The 18,103-nt window shown below is 33.0% G+C and overlaps 3 protein-coding genes across 3 annotated transcripts; 2 read left to right on the top strand and 1 right to left on the bottom strand.

Annotated features, from left to right (window-relative positions):
* The first annotated feature begins 2,703 nt into the window (after positions 1–2,703).
* On the top strand, positions 2,704–8,495 carry LOC143912381 (uncharacterized). Its single transcript, XM_077431661.1, has 5 exons — positions 2,704–2,723; positions 2,925–2,986; positions 7,251–8,210; positions 8,344–8,420; positions 8,487–8,495. The coding sequence occupies exons 1-5, from the start codon at positions 2,704–2,706 to the stop codon at positions 8,493–8,495; spliced, it is 1,128 nt and encodes a 375-aa protein (XP_077287787.1).
* A 3,788-nt stretch (positions 8,496–12,283) lies between these two features.
* Positions 12,284–14,305, top strand: LOC143911679 (uncharacterized). Its single transcript, XM_077430674.1, has 4 exons — positions 12,284–12,416; positions 12,532–12,653; positions 12,752–13,786; positions 13,921–14,305. Exons 2-4 carry the CDS (start codon positions 12,543–12,545, stop codon positions 14,035–14,037), a joined length of 1,263 nt encoding a protein of 420 aa, XP_077286800.1. The 5' UTR covers positions 12,284–12,416; positions 12,532–12,542; the 3' UTR covers positions 14,038–14,305.
* Positions 14,185–16,088, bottom strand: mRpL24 (mitochondrial ribosomal protein L24). The gene is made up of 7 exons (XM_077430675.1): positions 15,774–16,088; positions 15,468–15,574; positions 15,213–15,382; positions 15,005–15,122; positions 14,793–14,933; positions 14,591–14,722; positions 14,185–14,396 (listed from the first exon to the last, which is right to left on the bottom strand). The coding sequence occupies exons 2-7, from the start codon at positions 15,561–15,563 to the stop codon at positions 14,298–14,300; spliced, it is 756 nt and encodes a 251-aa protein (XP_077286801.1). The 5' UTR covers positions 15,564–15,574; positions 15,774–16,088; the 3' UTR covers positions 14,185–14,297.
* Positions 16,089–18,103: the final 2,015 nt, after the last annotated feature.

Below are 18,103 nucleotides of genomic sequence, written 5' to 3'. Positions count from 1 at the left end.
ATGTTCCTTGGTAATAACATCGTCTTTCTTGTTAATTCCACTTTCAGAACTTCAACAACGTTTTCGACTTGTTCGTTTAGGAAGCGCGGCGATTTAGATACAATTTCTAATCGTAAATATTAATCTATCAACGTTTTCATATTGTAAAGTGAATCCTTAACTAATTATCCGTAATAGTTTTGTTCAATAATTTTTTTATAAATTTAGAAAATAAAACAGAACATTCATCACGTATATATTACATATATATTATATAGGTACATGTTTTGAAATAAAGTTTTTTTTATTTTGATTTACGCTATTTTGTCTTAACGCGTCGCTACTGCAAATATTACTTGTATTTCAAATCTTGGATGCATTTTTGTTTTAGTTGTCGGGAAGACTCGAAGTTAAAAACATATTTTTTATCATAATAAACAATAAATTAATACATATAAATATTTTATATCCCTTTTTATTTTTTAAACATATAAACAGATGTCTAAAATTTATTTTGTAAGTATGTATGTACGTATTATTACATGTAAATTCAATACAATATATAAGTACATACATAATATATTTGAATACTCGATTATTCGAATATTTTACTCGATTATTCGAATAATGGATCTTACGAATATTTGGGACTCATATGTACAATTGTGAAGAATTATCAATTTTATATTCAGTTAACATAAAGAATTAATTTTCTTATAAAATTCTACACAAAACTGGTTAAAATTATGTTTATCGATTAGCAAAAATTTTAAAGTTTAACATTCAATATTGCGTTTTATCACTGGACCACACATTGTTCATCGAAGAAAAAAGTCCTTCGGCAGATGCATATGTTCCTGGTAAACAAAGACAATATTTGACTAATTTGCTAATATTTTCGTAGTAGACATCATACAGATACTCGAGGAACCAGTACTGTTTTGGTAAAAATAGTACGAATGGTCACCTTACTTTAAATCATTATTATCTAAGGATTACCATTCTAATTCATTATCCTTTTTGGTTTAAAAAGAAGGAATTCGGGTTGCATTTCGTCTTCAAATAGAAGCTTGTTCTTGATAAGAATTAGTGGTAGAGAAAAGGTGTTTCTCTTGTATCGCATATTTTCATAAAAATCTTTAAATTTAAATTATCAATCAATCTAAATTAATTCATTTGAAAATTCTCACGACTATTACTTGAAGGAGAAAAGTTAATGAACAACGATAAAACTAAAACTATGCCTAACACGCAGATGCACCATTAAATGCATTGAGTGCTTAAGAGGGCTGTACACCCGAAACTTTAATTTTGTTTCCGTTCCTTTCTTCGATATATATAATGAGTGAATGCGACAATATATATATATCAATATATATATTGAGTGAATGCGACAGTTGCGCTTCGACCAGATAATACGTATTTTAAATCGACAAAATCGAGGTTTCGTATTCTCCTATTTTTTCCTCCAAAACTGGACCAATTTTTAAAAAAATCTCATCATCGGTATGAGAAAGATATTTTCTATGCAAATGTGCGCGTATTTTTTTTAAAATCGATCTTTAAATAAGCATGCTGGACTCTTTTCGTGGGTGTAAAAAGGAGGCGATTTTATAGATGTTTGGCGGCTCCTAGCTTCTATAAAAAATAACTAATCAAAAAAATAAAACGATAGATGCATCCTAATGGTGGATATCCATAGCATATTAAAAAATAATTTCTCTAGTGCCATAATTGAGGAAGGGAGAAGTCTAATACGTTTCTATGGACAAGGCGCTGGTGTCCAGCCCTCTTAAGTGCGTAGATACTTTTATTTTCCCTCATTTAAATTGAAATAAAGCGATGGTTTTTAATTTCAGATCAAACAAAATATCTTTAATATTAGTACAAACGTTTCTTTAAAATTACATGATATAAAAACTGGATAAAAAAAATCGAAAAATAGCACCTTCTTTTTTTCATAGAAAGGTAATTAAAATAAATATAATTCAACTGCTTTGGGAGATCTCAATGTTATTTGAAATTAATTAGTGAAGGAGAAAAATTTATTACTTTTTTTAATCATCAAATAAACAGATTTATGTACATGTGTAGTTACTCAAATTACAACCAATTCTGAAATGGGCCATGAATTAAGAGATACTTAGCAGATTATATCGTTTAATTTCTACTTCAAGGTCTCGTTGACTCTATTTTTATATTTCTGTATAAAGATAAAAAAGTGCACACCTTGAGCATGCCGGTTTAATCGCAAACTAGCGGTAGCCAAGTAGTTAAGTTGTCACGGTAATGCGCCATTGAGAGAGAAATTTACTGCTCTGATCAAAACCAGTTGTACCAGAGAGCATCTAAAATAAAAGTAAAAGTTCTTCTCTTCTACCAGAGTTGATTTTTTTAACTCTTATAGTGCCGTAATTTATGTAATGGAGAATATTACCGTAATGTATATATGGCGCTAAATACCGTTCGGATTCCGAATAGGGATCTGACACATCCGAAAGGACAATCAGGATGTGTCGGATACGAAATGACGAATACGGTTGATGATTCTGATGCATTCATATTCAAGTCGTGTAGTCGGTCGTCGTCAGCTGCACCCGAAACACAATTTGAAAATTTTCTAATGTAACGGAACACCCGCTGAAAAATTCGCAGAATCTGGAACTCGTGCCACTTGCACTGCTAGGTATGTAGAAGCGTTTTGAATATTGATGATTCGTCGCCATGTGGGCTCTTGCGGAAAAGTCTCTCGCAATTTTCATTCTAAATTAGTACGACACAATCGAATGTCGATTTACAAATTAAAGCTGTCAGCGTTGTACGAGCGGCCGCCCATGCCAAATTGCGTCAGTGTTGAATTTTAGTATATTTCATGCTTATGTTTTCTATGCAACGCGCCAAAATCGTTGCACAATTATTATTAATTTCTGTTTATGGTTCTGCAGGTGTAGGCTACTCATCGAAGTGTCGTCCTTGAGATTCTTCTTCTTCAATGATCATTCGAATTGTTTCCAGTGGCGTAGCGTGAATTCCTGGTGCCCCCCCGCAAAATATTTTTAAGGCGTCCCCCCCCCCCCCATATATTCATACTATTTACTTACAGCAAAATAACTTTCCAAATTAATAATTTATACCATTTTTATGTATCGGTATAAATATGTACCTATATATCGAAGTGCATTAATAGTTTAATCTGGACGACCAACAAGCAGTGCACAATCTGTTTAAAGTAACTGATGGTGAATTTTCCTTAAAAACTTCCCACTTGCCAAAAATGTATAAATTTATAAATTTTATTGGTTTTAATCATATAATTTTGTTTTATTGTTTAAACATTGAAAACATATATACAAGAATAAGAGAGAATTATCAGCAAATAGGTTGAAAAGTGGCACTAATGTTCAAAAGATTGAAAAAGACGGCAGTCTTCTAGCCCTATTGGCATAGATCAATTACACAATAAGGATGAATTCAAAATATGTATAATAATGTATGTACATACATATAGTACAAATAGGTTGAAAAATAAGAGAAGTTTTTAAAAAAGTTATTTCAAAAAAATTATGGAACAAATTAAAAAATCTGTGAGAAAGGCGCGCTTCGTGGCGCCCCCCCCCCCCCTCATTGCGGGGTCCGTGGGCGCGGTAGCTACGCCACTGATTGTTTCAAAACGTTTTGTCACATTTGATTCTTACCCATTCTATTATATTATTATGTAGTACTATGTTGGGCGTATCAACTCCCACAATTCAGACACTTCTACGAAAAGTGAATATAATTGATTTAATTGGTATATTATTGCATATTATTACAATATTATATTATTTATTCTTAAAATAAATAACCTTATTACATCCTTTAAAATAAATACATCCTTAAATAAAATGTACACCTTTAAAATAAATAACTCAATTATGTATATTTATGTATGTACTTATATTTTCTATTGCAGTGGTATATAAAGATATTTAATAAAAAAAGTTTTGGAAAACTGTCAATAGATGACTCAATACTAATTGCGCAATTTTCCAAAATTATTATTATATTATACCAATAGATGTCTATACTTTCTTTTACAAAAAAATCAATTTTCATTGAAAAAATAAAAATGCAATTCCAATTTGTGTTTTGAAAATCATGCATGTACTCCGTATAAAATAAGCTTTTTACTAGCCTCTTCTTACTTTCACTTACTAACATTTATACTTAACTGTCATTATACATCTTAAATAATTAATTATTGTTTATAGTAACGAGATAGTATCCATTATGTTTCATAATTCCACATAAATATATAATATTAAGTGAAATTATAAAATATTATCAGTTCATTTTAAGTGTATTTCTCATTAAAACATTATATACATAAGATATTATCATATTCCAGTCACATCTGTTACGTCGCGCTTTCTTAGTGCTTATTAGAATGTAAGTTTTAGAATTTTAACTCAAAAAAACTTTTTGATTAAGCTTTAGTTATGAAATAAACCAAACGTAGAAGTAAAAATGATATACATACATATGTTACATTAAAAATCGGTAAATTTGTTTTGGGATATTTGGGAAATTTATTAGTATTTTATACTTCCTAAATAATACTAGAAATATTTATATTCATAGTTAAAATACATCTTCTACATATATAATAATACAGTAATATTGAATGTCACGTCACATCTATGTACATACAACGTCACCATGCGTGCGATATGGGCTTTATAATTCTGATATATGTACATACAACATGTACAATCAAGATAAACTTATAGAGATAGACTTGGTTGTCAATTATATCATATTACAAAAATTATAGAGAAGGTATGGATTCAATTTTATCTGCCTTTTAGTTTGTTCTGAACATGAAACAAAAAATTATGTATCTCAATCTTTAAATGACTAAATGGTTCAATAAAAACGTTGAATGTACAGATCTATAAAATCAAAAAATAAAAAAGCATTGGTATATAATTTTGGTTAATAACATTTTTCTTTTTAAAAATTTGGAGTAGGAAGAGGTAAAGGGGATTCTTTGTGTCTGATTTGCATTGGTATGGTTTTTTTTTAAATCAGATGAAATCTACTGAAATACTGAAAAGTCTTTCTAAAAACGTCACTTAACAGAAAACTTTTCAGTCTGGAGACTTTTTCATATATGAAGTTAAATTTTCCTTTGATATTTTACCCGTATTGCTTGAGTATCAATATAAAAAGAATAATAAAAGTCCTTTCAAGTTATCCTAAGGTTATTGCTGTAGAAATAGATGGGAGAAAATTATTTTTCAACCCTTTAACATCTATCAAAGCACAATTTTACAACAGCTGTAAGATAAGAGGACATTAGTTATGCCAATTGTAAAAATATATTACAAAGGTTCACCATATTTTGCTTTAAAAAATATCAGCAGCCTGAAAGTTTTACTTCTTTATCCACATACGAAAGTATAGGATACAGGTTTTTCAGTTTTCATTTCAAATTGACCCCTTTTCATTTCAAATGTAACCTTTTTCATTTCAAATTGACCCCTTTTAATGTCAATTTAAAATAAAAAAGATTTAATTTGAAATGAAAAAGGGTCAATTTGGAATGTAAAACCTATATAATTTATGATGAAAAATATTGGAAGTGGTATTAAAATTATTGTAATTTTATATATATATATATATATATATATATATATATATATATATATATATATATATATATACACCAGCAGTCACATAAAACGGAACGCTTGTGAATTTTACGACTTCGAGGTCATTAAAGGATTATCCCTTTATGTGTAGGGTTTTTAACGACCAAATATTCTAAATATGATTGTTTTCAAAGATTTGAGTTCAGTTTAGTGTGGGTTTTCGAGGAGAAGGCATCAAATTCGAATTTTAACACGTCAACATGAAAAAACGAGCTCAGTTATCATTGCAGAAGAGTGTAAAAATCGCGACATTGGCGAGTTCAGGATTTTCCTTTCGGTCAATTTCCAAGAAAATGGGATGTTCTATATCGACTGTTTCGAGAATACTGATAAAAAAAAGAGAATCTGGAAGTTTTGATCGTAAGAAGGGGACCGAACTGAAAAGATGCACATCGGAGAGGCAAGACCGTGTAATAACCAGATTATCTTTACAGCAGCGATTCAAAACTGCTGTAGAAATAAGAACAGATGTATCTTCACAATTTTCCATGGAAATCAGCGACTCAACAGTAAGAAGGCGACTCAGAGAAGCTGGACTGTACTGTCGGAAAGCTGCAAAAAAACCACTACTAACCAAGAGAATGAAAAACAATCGATTGGAATGGGCGAAAGCACATGAAAATTGGAGTCCATCAGATTGGCAACGAGTGATACTTTCCGAAAAATCAAAGTTTAAACTCTATAGTCCTGATGGTTTTCCGTATGTCCGAAGGAAAGTTGGCGAAAGGTATAATGAAAATTGTACCCTTAAAACTGTTAAGCATCCTCCATGTCAAATGGTCTGGGGATGCTTTTCGTACCATAGCATTGGACAATTGGAGTTTCTACAAGGTGCCATCGATGGAAAAAAATATAAAAAAATTTTAGAAGAAAGCTTTGTCCCATCGATGGAAAACCACCTTTCATATACCGATGATATAATTTTTCAAGATGACTCTGCCCCTTGTCATCGAGCTAAATTGGTGAGTATTCATTTTATTTGATAGCATTGAATATAAATTATAAAATTTCAATCAAAAAACTGATTTTTTTTTTTTACTTTTTTTTTGGTTCGGGACTATTTACAAGAAATGGGTGTAAAGACACTACCATGGCCTGGCAATAGTCCCGATTTAAATCCAATCGAAAATTTATGGATGGGTATCAAGTACAGGATAAGGAAGAACAATGTTACTACTCTTAAATCGTTGAAAGAAATAATAGAAAAGATATGGTACGAAGACTTCCCAATCGAAAATTTAAAAACTTTAGTAGATTCCATGCCAAACCGAATAAAAGAAGTTATAAAATCGAAAGGAGCCGCTACAAAATATTAATTTCTTTTTTATAAGTTGTAAATAATAATATGTGACTGTAATAAAATTAAAAATGTATATGTATAGTGTATATATATATATATATATATATATATATATATATATATATATATATATATATATATATATATATATATATATATTTATATATATATATATATATATATATATATATATATATATATATATATATATATATTTATATATATATATATATATATATATATATATATATATATATATATATATATATATATTGAAGTTTCCATCAAAACTGTAATCAAAAGCCTGCCGAAAAACATTTCACGAAGGAAAACCTTCAGATCTGAAGGATATTTCAGAAACGAAATCAACTTTTACTTGTACATATTACCCGTGCTGCTCGAATTTCAAGCTGAAAAAAATATTGACGATCCGTTTGAATGTTGCCCTAGAGTTTTTGCTGCAGTCACAGATGGCCAAAATGATGTTTTGGCTCTGGAAGATTTGTCCATTTATAATTTCACAACAGCCGTCAGACAAGAGGGTATTGATTATGCCCACTTCGAAGTTACACTAGAATGTTTTGCGAAATTGCATGCACTTTCGTTCGCTTACAAAGACCAACATCCAGATAGTTTTGCCAAGTTAAAAGAGTTCACAGAAGAAATGTATTACCATAGAAAGTACTGGGATTGGTATAAAAACTGCTGGAAATTGGCATGTAATTGTGCTATTGATGCTGTCGAAAAAGAGTATCCCGACACAATTTATCTGGAAAAAGTAAAAGAATTTGCAACTGATAAAACGTTTCATCTAATGGCAGCCGCAACGAAAGATTCCATCAATACTGGTGTCTTTAGTCATGGCGATTCATGGACACCCAATTTTTTATTTAAATATAATCCAGAGTCTAATCAGCCCACACACGCCAAAATTATCGATTTTCAAATCGCACGATGTTCATCACCCGTTTTGGATATTGGATTTTTCATTTATGGTTGTTCCACCGAAGAACTGAGGAAAGTATATTATGATTCAATGTTGAAACATTATCATGGATTACTATCAAAGCAAATTAGAGCACTCGGAAGCGATCCAGAAAACATTTATTCTTGGAATGTATTCATGGACGAAGTGAAAAAGTATTCCTTCATTGGACTAGGACTCAGTTTCGAATCTACTCCCGTTATTATTCTTGAACCAGAAGACGCATTCGATGTGGATTTTAAAGTAAACATTTGTATTACTCGAGGGAGTGTATTTATACACATACACTAGATAGAAAATAATTGTCATAAGATTGGGCTTTACTTATGGGCATGTCTAAACATTTTATTTCTTACCCTGATCACATTTGTTATAATCAACAACAGATTTTATAATCAACAACAGATTTTATAATCAACAACAGACTATAATGCTACACTCGACTGAAGTATTTATTAACTCGGTTTGTTACCTAACCAGAGTCAAGGGCAAATTTCATTTGTAAGAAAATATTGTTTAATTTCTTAAGCATGACTGACATACATATGTACATATTCATAGAACAGAGAAGACATACAAATGTGTATATTTTTAAGTTATAAAAATATCTACATCTGAAAAATGGCAGACTTATTTGAAGACACATAAGAATTTGTAAGGCAGGGAAGGTATGTTGATCGTATCCCGGCCTCACGAAACACATGTTGTGTAGTTTGAAAGAGAATCGTTTATTTTTGTTCAATTGTTACAGTTTCCTGATGACATCACTGTTGGGTTTCGTTCGTTTTACGATCGAGCGATGAACTCTTTCTTCTGGAATGGTCGAAGGGGACGTTGCCCTAGAGTTATGCATGTTTGTACAGGATCGATGATGAGATCACTGGTTTTGATTCGTAATAGCACAAGTCATGCTATATTCCTACAAATTGATAACCTAATTAAAAGCAAGTGCTTTTATTTTCTCATCATAGTCATTGTTTTTTAGCATTGCATTCCTCTTTGGATATAATCACCATCATTGTATAATGCTAAATCATGTTCATTTTTAATAGTACATACATATATTCATAGTTGCTTATTTAAAAATATATTTTATTGGTTCATTAATAAACACTTTTCTTACATATGTACATACATTTATATATATTTATATATATATATATATATATATATATATATATATATATATATATATATATATATATATATATATATATGTATGTATGATAAATCGTGCATTTTCACATGAAATTGAAAGTTGTGTTTCGTTCTTGACAAGTTTAGTCTTAGCGTATTTGTGTAATACAGGTTTTAGAATTTTGACAATATAAAACGGCATCTGGTGGATTGCAGTTGTTTATTGTTTGTTATACATTATTCATCGTTTAATCTGCCAAACATACAACGTGTGTGTTGTCCACTTATATATTATCTAACTGTGAAATTTTAATAGATACTCTCTGTCAAAACTTTTATAACAATCGTTTTTTTTAAATAGTCGTGTTTGCCAATGAGAAGTCCAGAAAAAAAGTTTTTCTACGTAAAAAAGATATGAATTATTAATTTGGAAATTTATTTTGCTGTAAGTAAATAATATGAATATATGGGGGGTAGGGGGGGGGGAGCGCCTGAAATTCACGCTACGCCACTGCGTTTCAACTACCGCCTTATAACGGATAGTCCGGTTTGTTTACCTATTGTTATGGTCACGTACTAAATGTGCCACGGAAGTCGGTCCCACGCTACAGCTGTCGGTTCTGAGAACTCTACCGGAATGCGACCGAGTTACCGCTACCCCCGCTAAGTGCATTTGGGGGTATCTCATTGTTAAGCCTGAAGATAATCCTCGAAACCAATTATAACGGTCACACAGTCTCTAGGATGCTACTCAGCCTAATCCAATTGCACTTACGCGGTGTACGTAACACTATAATTCAGTGCTGAAAATTATAATGGAATACTATCAAAGCAAATTAGAGCACTCTGAAACGATGTATTCATGGACGAAGTGGATTAGGACTCTGTTTCGTCATTGGATTAGGACTCTGTTTCGAATCTACTTCAGTTATTATTCTTGAACAAGAAGACTTGCTTTTTTTTACTTGCGCATATACTTATTTTTATGCATCTACGTGCAGTTTTTTGGCTTCACAACTATTTATTTTTTCTCCAAGATTGGCTCTAGTAAAATAAGTGCAAAACCTCCTCTCGCAAAATATTGTAGCGGTGAAAAATGTCAATGTATTTATCTAAATGTAAGTAACAATTTCAATATATGTACATTATGTTTCCTATACATTTAAATTTTGCAAAAGAAAAAAAAATTATAACTTACACGTTCATGAGACAAAAAACACGGTACGTATGTATGTCAATGATAAGTATATGTTATTAAAAATAAGAATATTTATTGAATATTGCAAACAATGAAATATGCACCAAACAACTTTTTTTTTCATTTTCATTATCACTTGTGTACTATCGTAATGAAAACTGATTTATAATATATAAGTGTGTATGTATCAAAATGATAGTGTTATACATATATGTGTTTGATTGATGTTAGATTAAACTTTTCAGATAACTTACAGAACTTATTGAATGTTTGTATACGAATATTAGCAATTAAAAATATATTTACTCCATACTACATATATGTATGTACATACATATTTATAATATATACTTCACTCAAACCGATATTTTGGTCATATACTAAGCCTGTAGTAAGGCCCAGAGCACAAGTGAGAGTTGGGATTAAAAATTGCCAAAGTGCATACACACATATGTGATTGGGCTTGGCTTATGAACATGTTATGGGTCTAAAAAAATTATTTCTTTCCCTGGTCACATTTGTTATAATCAACAACAATATTTGTTAAAAAAAACTTCAAACCATAATTTCTAATTATTTTATAATATGTAAAATATAGCAATTACATATAATCCTACACCCAACCGAAGTATTTATTAACTCGGTTTATTACTTAACCAGAGTCAAGGGCAAATTTCATTTGCAAGAAAATATAGTTTAATTTCTTAAGCATGACTGTCATACATACATTTGTGCATAATTTGTAAACATGAATGTAGAATATATTCTTCTTTCCATGCCGTATCTTTATTCAGATGTAGACAACTATCATGGGCAGAAGTGCCGGCCTTACACCCTATGGCGCCCTTGAACAATTTTTTTCTAAGCGCCCCTAGAAAAAATATTAAAAAATGGGTTACCATCAGTGGCGTTCGGTAAAATTCTCTCTCTTTTTGTCGTACAGCCTTACTTAATGTGAGCGAGCATTATACAAGAGGAACAGGCTGTTCCTATTTTCGCTTTTCATCGAGCCCAGACCCAGTCCCCCCCTAAAACCGGCACTGATGGGCAGACATTATTGATAACCTATGCGGATTCTAACCTATATTGGACAAGCCGGAAGAATTTATCGAGTTTTTATGTAGTGTGTACAAATATCTATGTATATCTTAAAAATTGTCAAATTTATTTAAAGTCATATAAAGAATAATAATTGATAACCTAAAAACAAGTAATTTTTAGTTTTTTTTCTCTTTATAATCAATATATTTTTATAGCATTGCTTTCCTCTTTGCATATAATCACCTTCATTTTTTATCCTAAATCATGTTCCTTTTCAATGGTACATTCTTTAAAATATGTTTTCATTAACGGATTTTTTAGATACACACATTAACATAGTGATTTTTTGATTTTTAAATGAGTGAACCTCTGGAGTCGTCGCTTTATTACTTACCTCTTATTAATATACGTTCTGGCTTGAAGCGTGCCGCGTGCAGATGCTTTGTCTTCGTTTCCAGGACACGTGTGTTGGGGACACGTTTTGACCTATTTTCGAGGCGCGTGCTTTATAACTGTGGGGTCAGCGCCAGGACGTCGTTCGTTTGAGAATGGGGTCATATGCCACGCGTTAACGACTTTTCAGGCATGTGTTGCGGTCGCCTGATGACATCACTGTTGGGTTTCGTTCGTTTTACGATCAAGCGATGAACTATTTCTTCTGGAATGGTCGAAGGGGACGTTGTCCTCGAGCTATGCATGTTTGTACAGGATCGATGATGAAATCACTGCTTTTGATTCGTAATAGCTGTAAAGTCGTGCTATATTCCTACAATATATATTAAGCTTCGGCGCTCAGCTCTTTTTATATGCTCTCTAGAGAGCAAAAAAAAGGTCAAAAAGATTAACAATAGAAATTGACAAAAGTGAACCCATTTAGCATGCTGAGTGCTTATTTATCATATGGTTTGCCATACATTTTCATATAAAATTGAAGGCGGAAGTTGAATTTTGTTCTTGACACGTCATAGCGTGTTTGTGCAATACAAGCTTAAGAATTTTGACAATATAAAACGGCATCTGACCGATTGCTGGTGTCTAGTGTTTTGCTGTACATTGTTCATCGTCAAATTTGCCATACGTACAGTGAGTGTGTTATCAACTTATATATTAATCTAACAGTGGAATTTTTTTAATAGATAGTAAAGCTTTACTTCATTATCTGTCAAAAATTTTTATAACAATCATTTTTTCCTTTTAGTTTCCATTACAATGTCCAATATAAACGAACTGCTAGATATTTCTCAATACTTAACACATGAATACCTCAATCAGCAAATGACCACATGGTTTAATAAAGAAGTGAAATACACTAGACATGAGGTTAGCGTGACGTGATATTATCATATTTATTGATTTTGAATGAAAATGAATGAATTAAATAGCCATTCATTACAAGCTTTTTATTATTTTATTCTCAGTTTGGGGAAGGAACTGGAAAAGGCGATTCATATCTCAGTGATGTTTACAGAATTACTTTTTATGGCAATACTGAGGAAAACGTTGAAGTTTCCATCAAAACTATACTCAAAAGTCTACCGAAAAACATTGCACGAAGGAAAACCTTCAGATCTGAAGGATTTTTCAGAAATGAAATCAACTTTTATTTGTACATATTACCCGTGCTGCTCGAATTTCAAGCTGAAAAAAATATTGACGATCCGTTTGAATGTTGCCCTAGAGTTTTTGCTGCAGTTACAGATGGCCAAAATGACTTTTTGGCTCTGGAAGATTTGTCCATTTATAATTTCACAACAGCCGTCAGACAAGAGGGTATTGATTATGCCCACTGCGAAGTTACATTAGAATGTTTTGCGAAATTGCATGCACTTTCGTTCGCTTACAAAGACCAACATCCAGATAGTTTCGCCAAGTTAAAGGAGATCATAGAAGAAATGTATTACAATAGAAAGCACTGGGATTGGTATAGAAACTTTTGGAAATTAGCATGTAATTGTGCAATTGATTCTGTCGAAAAAGAGTATCCCGACACAATTTATCTGGAAAAAGCGAAAGCATTTGCAACTGAAAAAACGCTCGACAGAATGGAAGCAGCGACGATAGATACCACCAATGGTGTCTTCAGTCATGGTGATTCATGGACACCTAATTTTTTATTTAAATATGATCCCAAAACTAACCGACCCACAGATGCTAAAATGATCGATTTTCAATTGGGAAGATGTGCATCGCCCATTTTGGACATTGGATTTTTCATTTATGCTTGCTCTACCGAAGATTTGAGGAAAGAATACTACGACTCTATGCTGAAACACTATCATGGAATATTATCAAAGCAAATCAGAGCAATGGGAAGTGATCCAGAAAAGATTTATTCTTGGAATGTATTCATGGACGATGTGAAAAAGTATTCCTTCTTTGGTTTAGGATTCAGTTTTGAATCTACTCCAGTAATTATTCTTGAACCGGAAGATGCTTTCGATATGGATTTAAAAGTAATTACTTTAATACTGGATCCGAGATCTGTCTTACTCAATGCTAATTCACTTATATATATATATATATGTATATATATATATATATATATATATATATATATATAATTATTAAATTTTCTTGTTTTTTCTAGGGAACAGAAGCTGTAGATATTTCGACAATTTGGACTCTTAAACCAATAAAATCTAAAAATGGCAGGCTACGGTTAAGTGGAAATATAAAGCACGCAGTAGACAACGGATTTATATAATCAGCTACGAAATTAGATATAAATAGTAAATCACCTTACAAATGTAGTAAGAAATCTTAAATGTATTATTTGATCATGCTGTAAATGTATTAAGATTTTAATATATTTTTTTATTATTATTACGAACAGTACAAAAATAAAAAAGTAACTATTTTGTATCTAGTTTATTTAAGTATAATTCTTTACAATAATTATAGTCGTATTTCTAGTATATATAATGCTATTGTTTCTGTAAATATTCACAAATAAACTTGTGAACATTAATACCAAAACGTTTTTGCTGGAACTCTGTCCTCTTTGATACCCATCTTATCCATTATGTCCATTTCGAAAGTTTTCAACTCTGGTTTGAAAGAAATCTACAATAAAAATCAAATATGAAACATCAGTTTAAGCAACACACTCCAAAACTATGTCGTCATATAATGTTTGGATCTTCCGGAACATAGTGCTTCTCATTATACATAAGGAACTTGAATTGAATCCCAATTTTAGTACTGTTTAACAATTAAATTTAGGTTTTACTATAATCGTGTCAGTATGTGTTACTTACTTCAGATATAACATTTGATTTGGTGTCTTTCGTAGGATTTTCAACATATGAGTTTTTAGATTTATAATCATAAGTTTCGAATGCTTGTTTTGGAATTGGTATGATACGACTTGTCGCCTTAGATACTCGAACCTACGAATGAATAAAACGCTCAGATAAGATTTATAACTATACAAAAACAATTAAAAATGTTAAAACTAGCCTTTTCTCCTTCCTCGGTGAAGCGCCACTCAATATCGGTTGCAGCTAAAGTTTCAGGATCGACTAATTTCACGTGTTCTGTAACATTAAGAGGCAGCTCCCATTGTACGGCTGCACCCGGATAGGTTTTAGTAGCTCCGATCTAAGATATGAAGATGAAAATAAAATAAAATTGCACATCAAATTATAAATATATTAGAGAAAAAAACACACCGTTTTAAGATAAGTGTTCAATCCTTCAACGATAACCCAATTTCGTTCTTGATAAATATGACTAATGATTCCGTGCTTTCCTTTATCTCTGCCTGCCATGATTTCAACACGATCTCCCCTATATTGATAAAATAAAAAACAATTCTTTAATTACTCTCAATTAAAACATAACACATATATGTATAATCAATTTATAATGGATTTAGACTTGAAAAAGCTCCATTCTAAAATAGGTTCGAGCAACTTCCTCTTGCGCCTAGTCATATTTTGATGTTGAAATTTAAATGTCCACGGACGTTCAGTAGAAAATTGATAATGTTTACGAGCAATCTCTTTTTTTGGATACTGTGGATAGCCTCGGGGATTACGCCAGAAAACCTAAACAGAGAGAACATATTTTCATATTTCATGTCTTACATATGAAATATAAATTACTGTGGATAGCCTATGTAATATAAATTACCTGTTTATAAGATCTTTCAATGTATGACTTTGGTAAATTGGAAAATTTCTCCGTCATTTCGCCGATTTTACTCGATAAAAAGCTAATAATCCTCATGATTATATAGTCTGAAACAAATGCAAATAAAAAATGCGTATAAATGTGTAAACACAAATGCCTTACGGCAATGGTCCAATGGAATAAATACTAATTGGAAATATACATAATATATATGTAACGCATAAATAGCCACAGTATTTGGTTACATCTTCACAGAGAACAAAATGTCATTTTGAAAAAAATGTGAAGAAAGAAGCGAAAACTTACTGCTGACTCTGTTTAAATGATCAGTTGGTCAGTTGACTTGGTTAACTTGATCATAAATCATCAGTCAATCAGTGAATTGTTTTCCACTCCACCACCGGTACGAAATCCTAACCTCAATATTCAGAACGTTTTGACATAACTGACTGACCGCCACAACACGCCATTAAAATGTACTCATTAATTCGAAATACGTAAAGCAGTTTTGGATATGCTGAATGGTAAACGGATTATTGCACAAATTGCGATAGCATGCACGACAATCGATGCCACAAAAATCGCGAATACGGTATATCTGGCACTCGAGTTTTCGTTAGTACAATATTTCACGATTGATGGAGTTTTTGAGTGCCAGATGTTCCGTGATTGAGATTTTAGTGACGTGCGCGAAGTCGCTTTTTGCGGAATTTTCACCGAACCAAAGAAAATCGCATGCGCTGATCTCTCGGCGCACGAAAATTCGGCGTACAGAAAACTGTGTAAGAATCTAGCACGACTTGTGCTATTACGAATCAAAACCAGTGATCTTGTAGGCGGGGTAGGTATGTGTTGACCGTATCCCAGCCTAACGAAACACTGTTGTGCTAGTTTTATAAAGTTTTATTGTTTGCCTATGGTTGTACAAAGGTATTATATTTGGGCAAAAGTATGGCGTTCAGCGGTCTCTGGATATGGTAGAGTGTCGCTAGCTCGGCATTCAGCTATGTTCAGAAGGTCTCTGGATGCGGCAGTGTGTTGCTGGCTCGTTGTTCGGCTATGTTCAGAAGGTCTCTGGATGCGGCAGTGTGTTGCTGGCTCGTTGTTCGGCTATGTTCAGAAGGTCTCTGGTCTGCTGCTGTGTGTCGACGCTTGCTGTTGTGGGTCGACTGGCGTTGTTTGGGTTGTACCTCCTTTTATAGTGTTTCTGTGGTCACCTGACCCATGGTGGTGGTTGTTGATGCGTAAGCGAGGAATGCGCTTTTGTCGATGGGGTGGACTTTTCTGGAACGATTGGCGCCGTTCCGCTCGATGTAGTTTAATGGCGGCGGCGTGTTTCGACCGTTTTGGTTCCGCTCGACTGGTAGGGGCGTTCCGCTTGAGTTTAATATAATGGCTGCAGGTGTGCTTCGACTGGTTTTGTTCCGCTCGAGTGTGAGGGGTGGAACATTCTCGAAGGATTTGGCGATTGATTCCAAGAAGTGCGCGTGTTGTTTACGTGTGCGAGTTCTGCGCGGAATGTGGTTTGTTGTTGTGGAATATTCTCGAATGTTTCGATGACGATGACGAGATTCCTACAATCTTATCATCGATCCTGTACAAACATGCATAACTCAAGGGCAATGTCCCCTTCGACCATTCCAGAAGAAAGAGTTCATCGCTCGATCGTAAAACGAACGAAACCCAACAGTGATGTCATCAGGCAACCGTAAACACGTGGCAAGCGTTTAAGCGTGGCACACGACCCCATTCTCAAACGAACGACGTCCTGGCGCTGACCCCATAGCTATAAACCACACGTGTACCGAAGACACGTGCCTCGAAAACAGGTCAACACGTGTCCTGGAAACGGAGACAAAGCATCTGTACACGGCATGCTTCAAGCCAGAACGTATATAAAGCGACGCAACAGCTCCCAACACCAGAGTGAACCTTTGGAGTTCAGCCAGCTCACTTCTCCGAAGCTCAACCTCTTCGTACATACAATAACCATTGTAACAATTGAACAAAAATAAACGATCCTTTTACAAACTACACAACATGTGTTTCGTTAGGCCGGGATACGGTCAACATACCTTACAACTGCGCAAATATTATTGCCAGAAGGTTTTTTTATTGATAATGTTGCGTGGACGTGAAGTGGGGGTTTCCAGGATCGGAGATAAAGACGCAGGAGGGTTGTAGAAGCGGTTTATTCGTCTGCTCTCGTCGGCGCTCCAGTTCAGAATGCCTTCCAGCTTGAGAGCGCCCCATATTTATACATATTGGGCGCAATATTGTTGGTCGATGAGTCGAGCGTTCCTATTAGCCGTAACATACGACTTCTCTATACGTCGAGGCCATTTTGGCGCAAAACGAGAGATCAGTTGATCTGCGCTAGTAAACTATCGGTCCACGAGCGCCACTCACCTAATCTCTACGTTACAATAATAATAAAAATCTCGAAAAAAAAACATCCACGCAGTTTTCTGTTCGCCGGGAGACCGGGCATGCGATTTTCGTAGCTACGATTATACTGGTAGCGATTCACTTTTGCAAGCAACTAATTAACCCATTATAATAAGCTGTTACTTAATAGTTGTATATAATAATAAATTGTGATGTCAAACATTATCATTTTTAAAGGCTTTTTATTT

This window comes from Arctopsyche grandis, chromosome 5 (assembly GCF_051622035.1).
Source record: "Arctopsyche grandis isolate Sample6627 chromosome 5, ASM5162203v2, whole genome shotgun sequence".
Lineage (NCBI taxonomy): Eukaryota > Metazoa > Arthropoda > Insecta > Trichoptera > Hydropsychidae > Arctopsyche > Arctopsyche grandis.
This window is presented reverse-complemented; position numbering and strand designations above follow the sequence as displayed.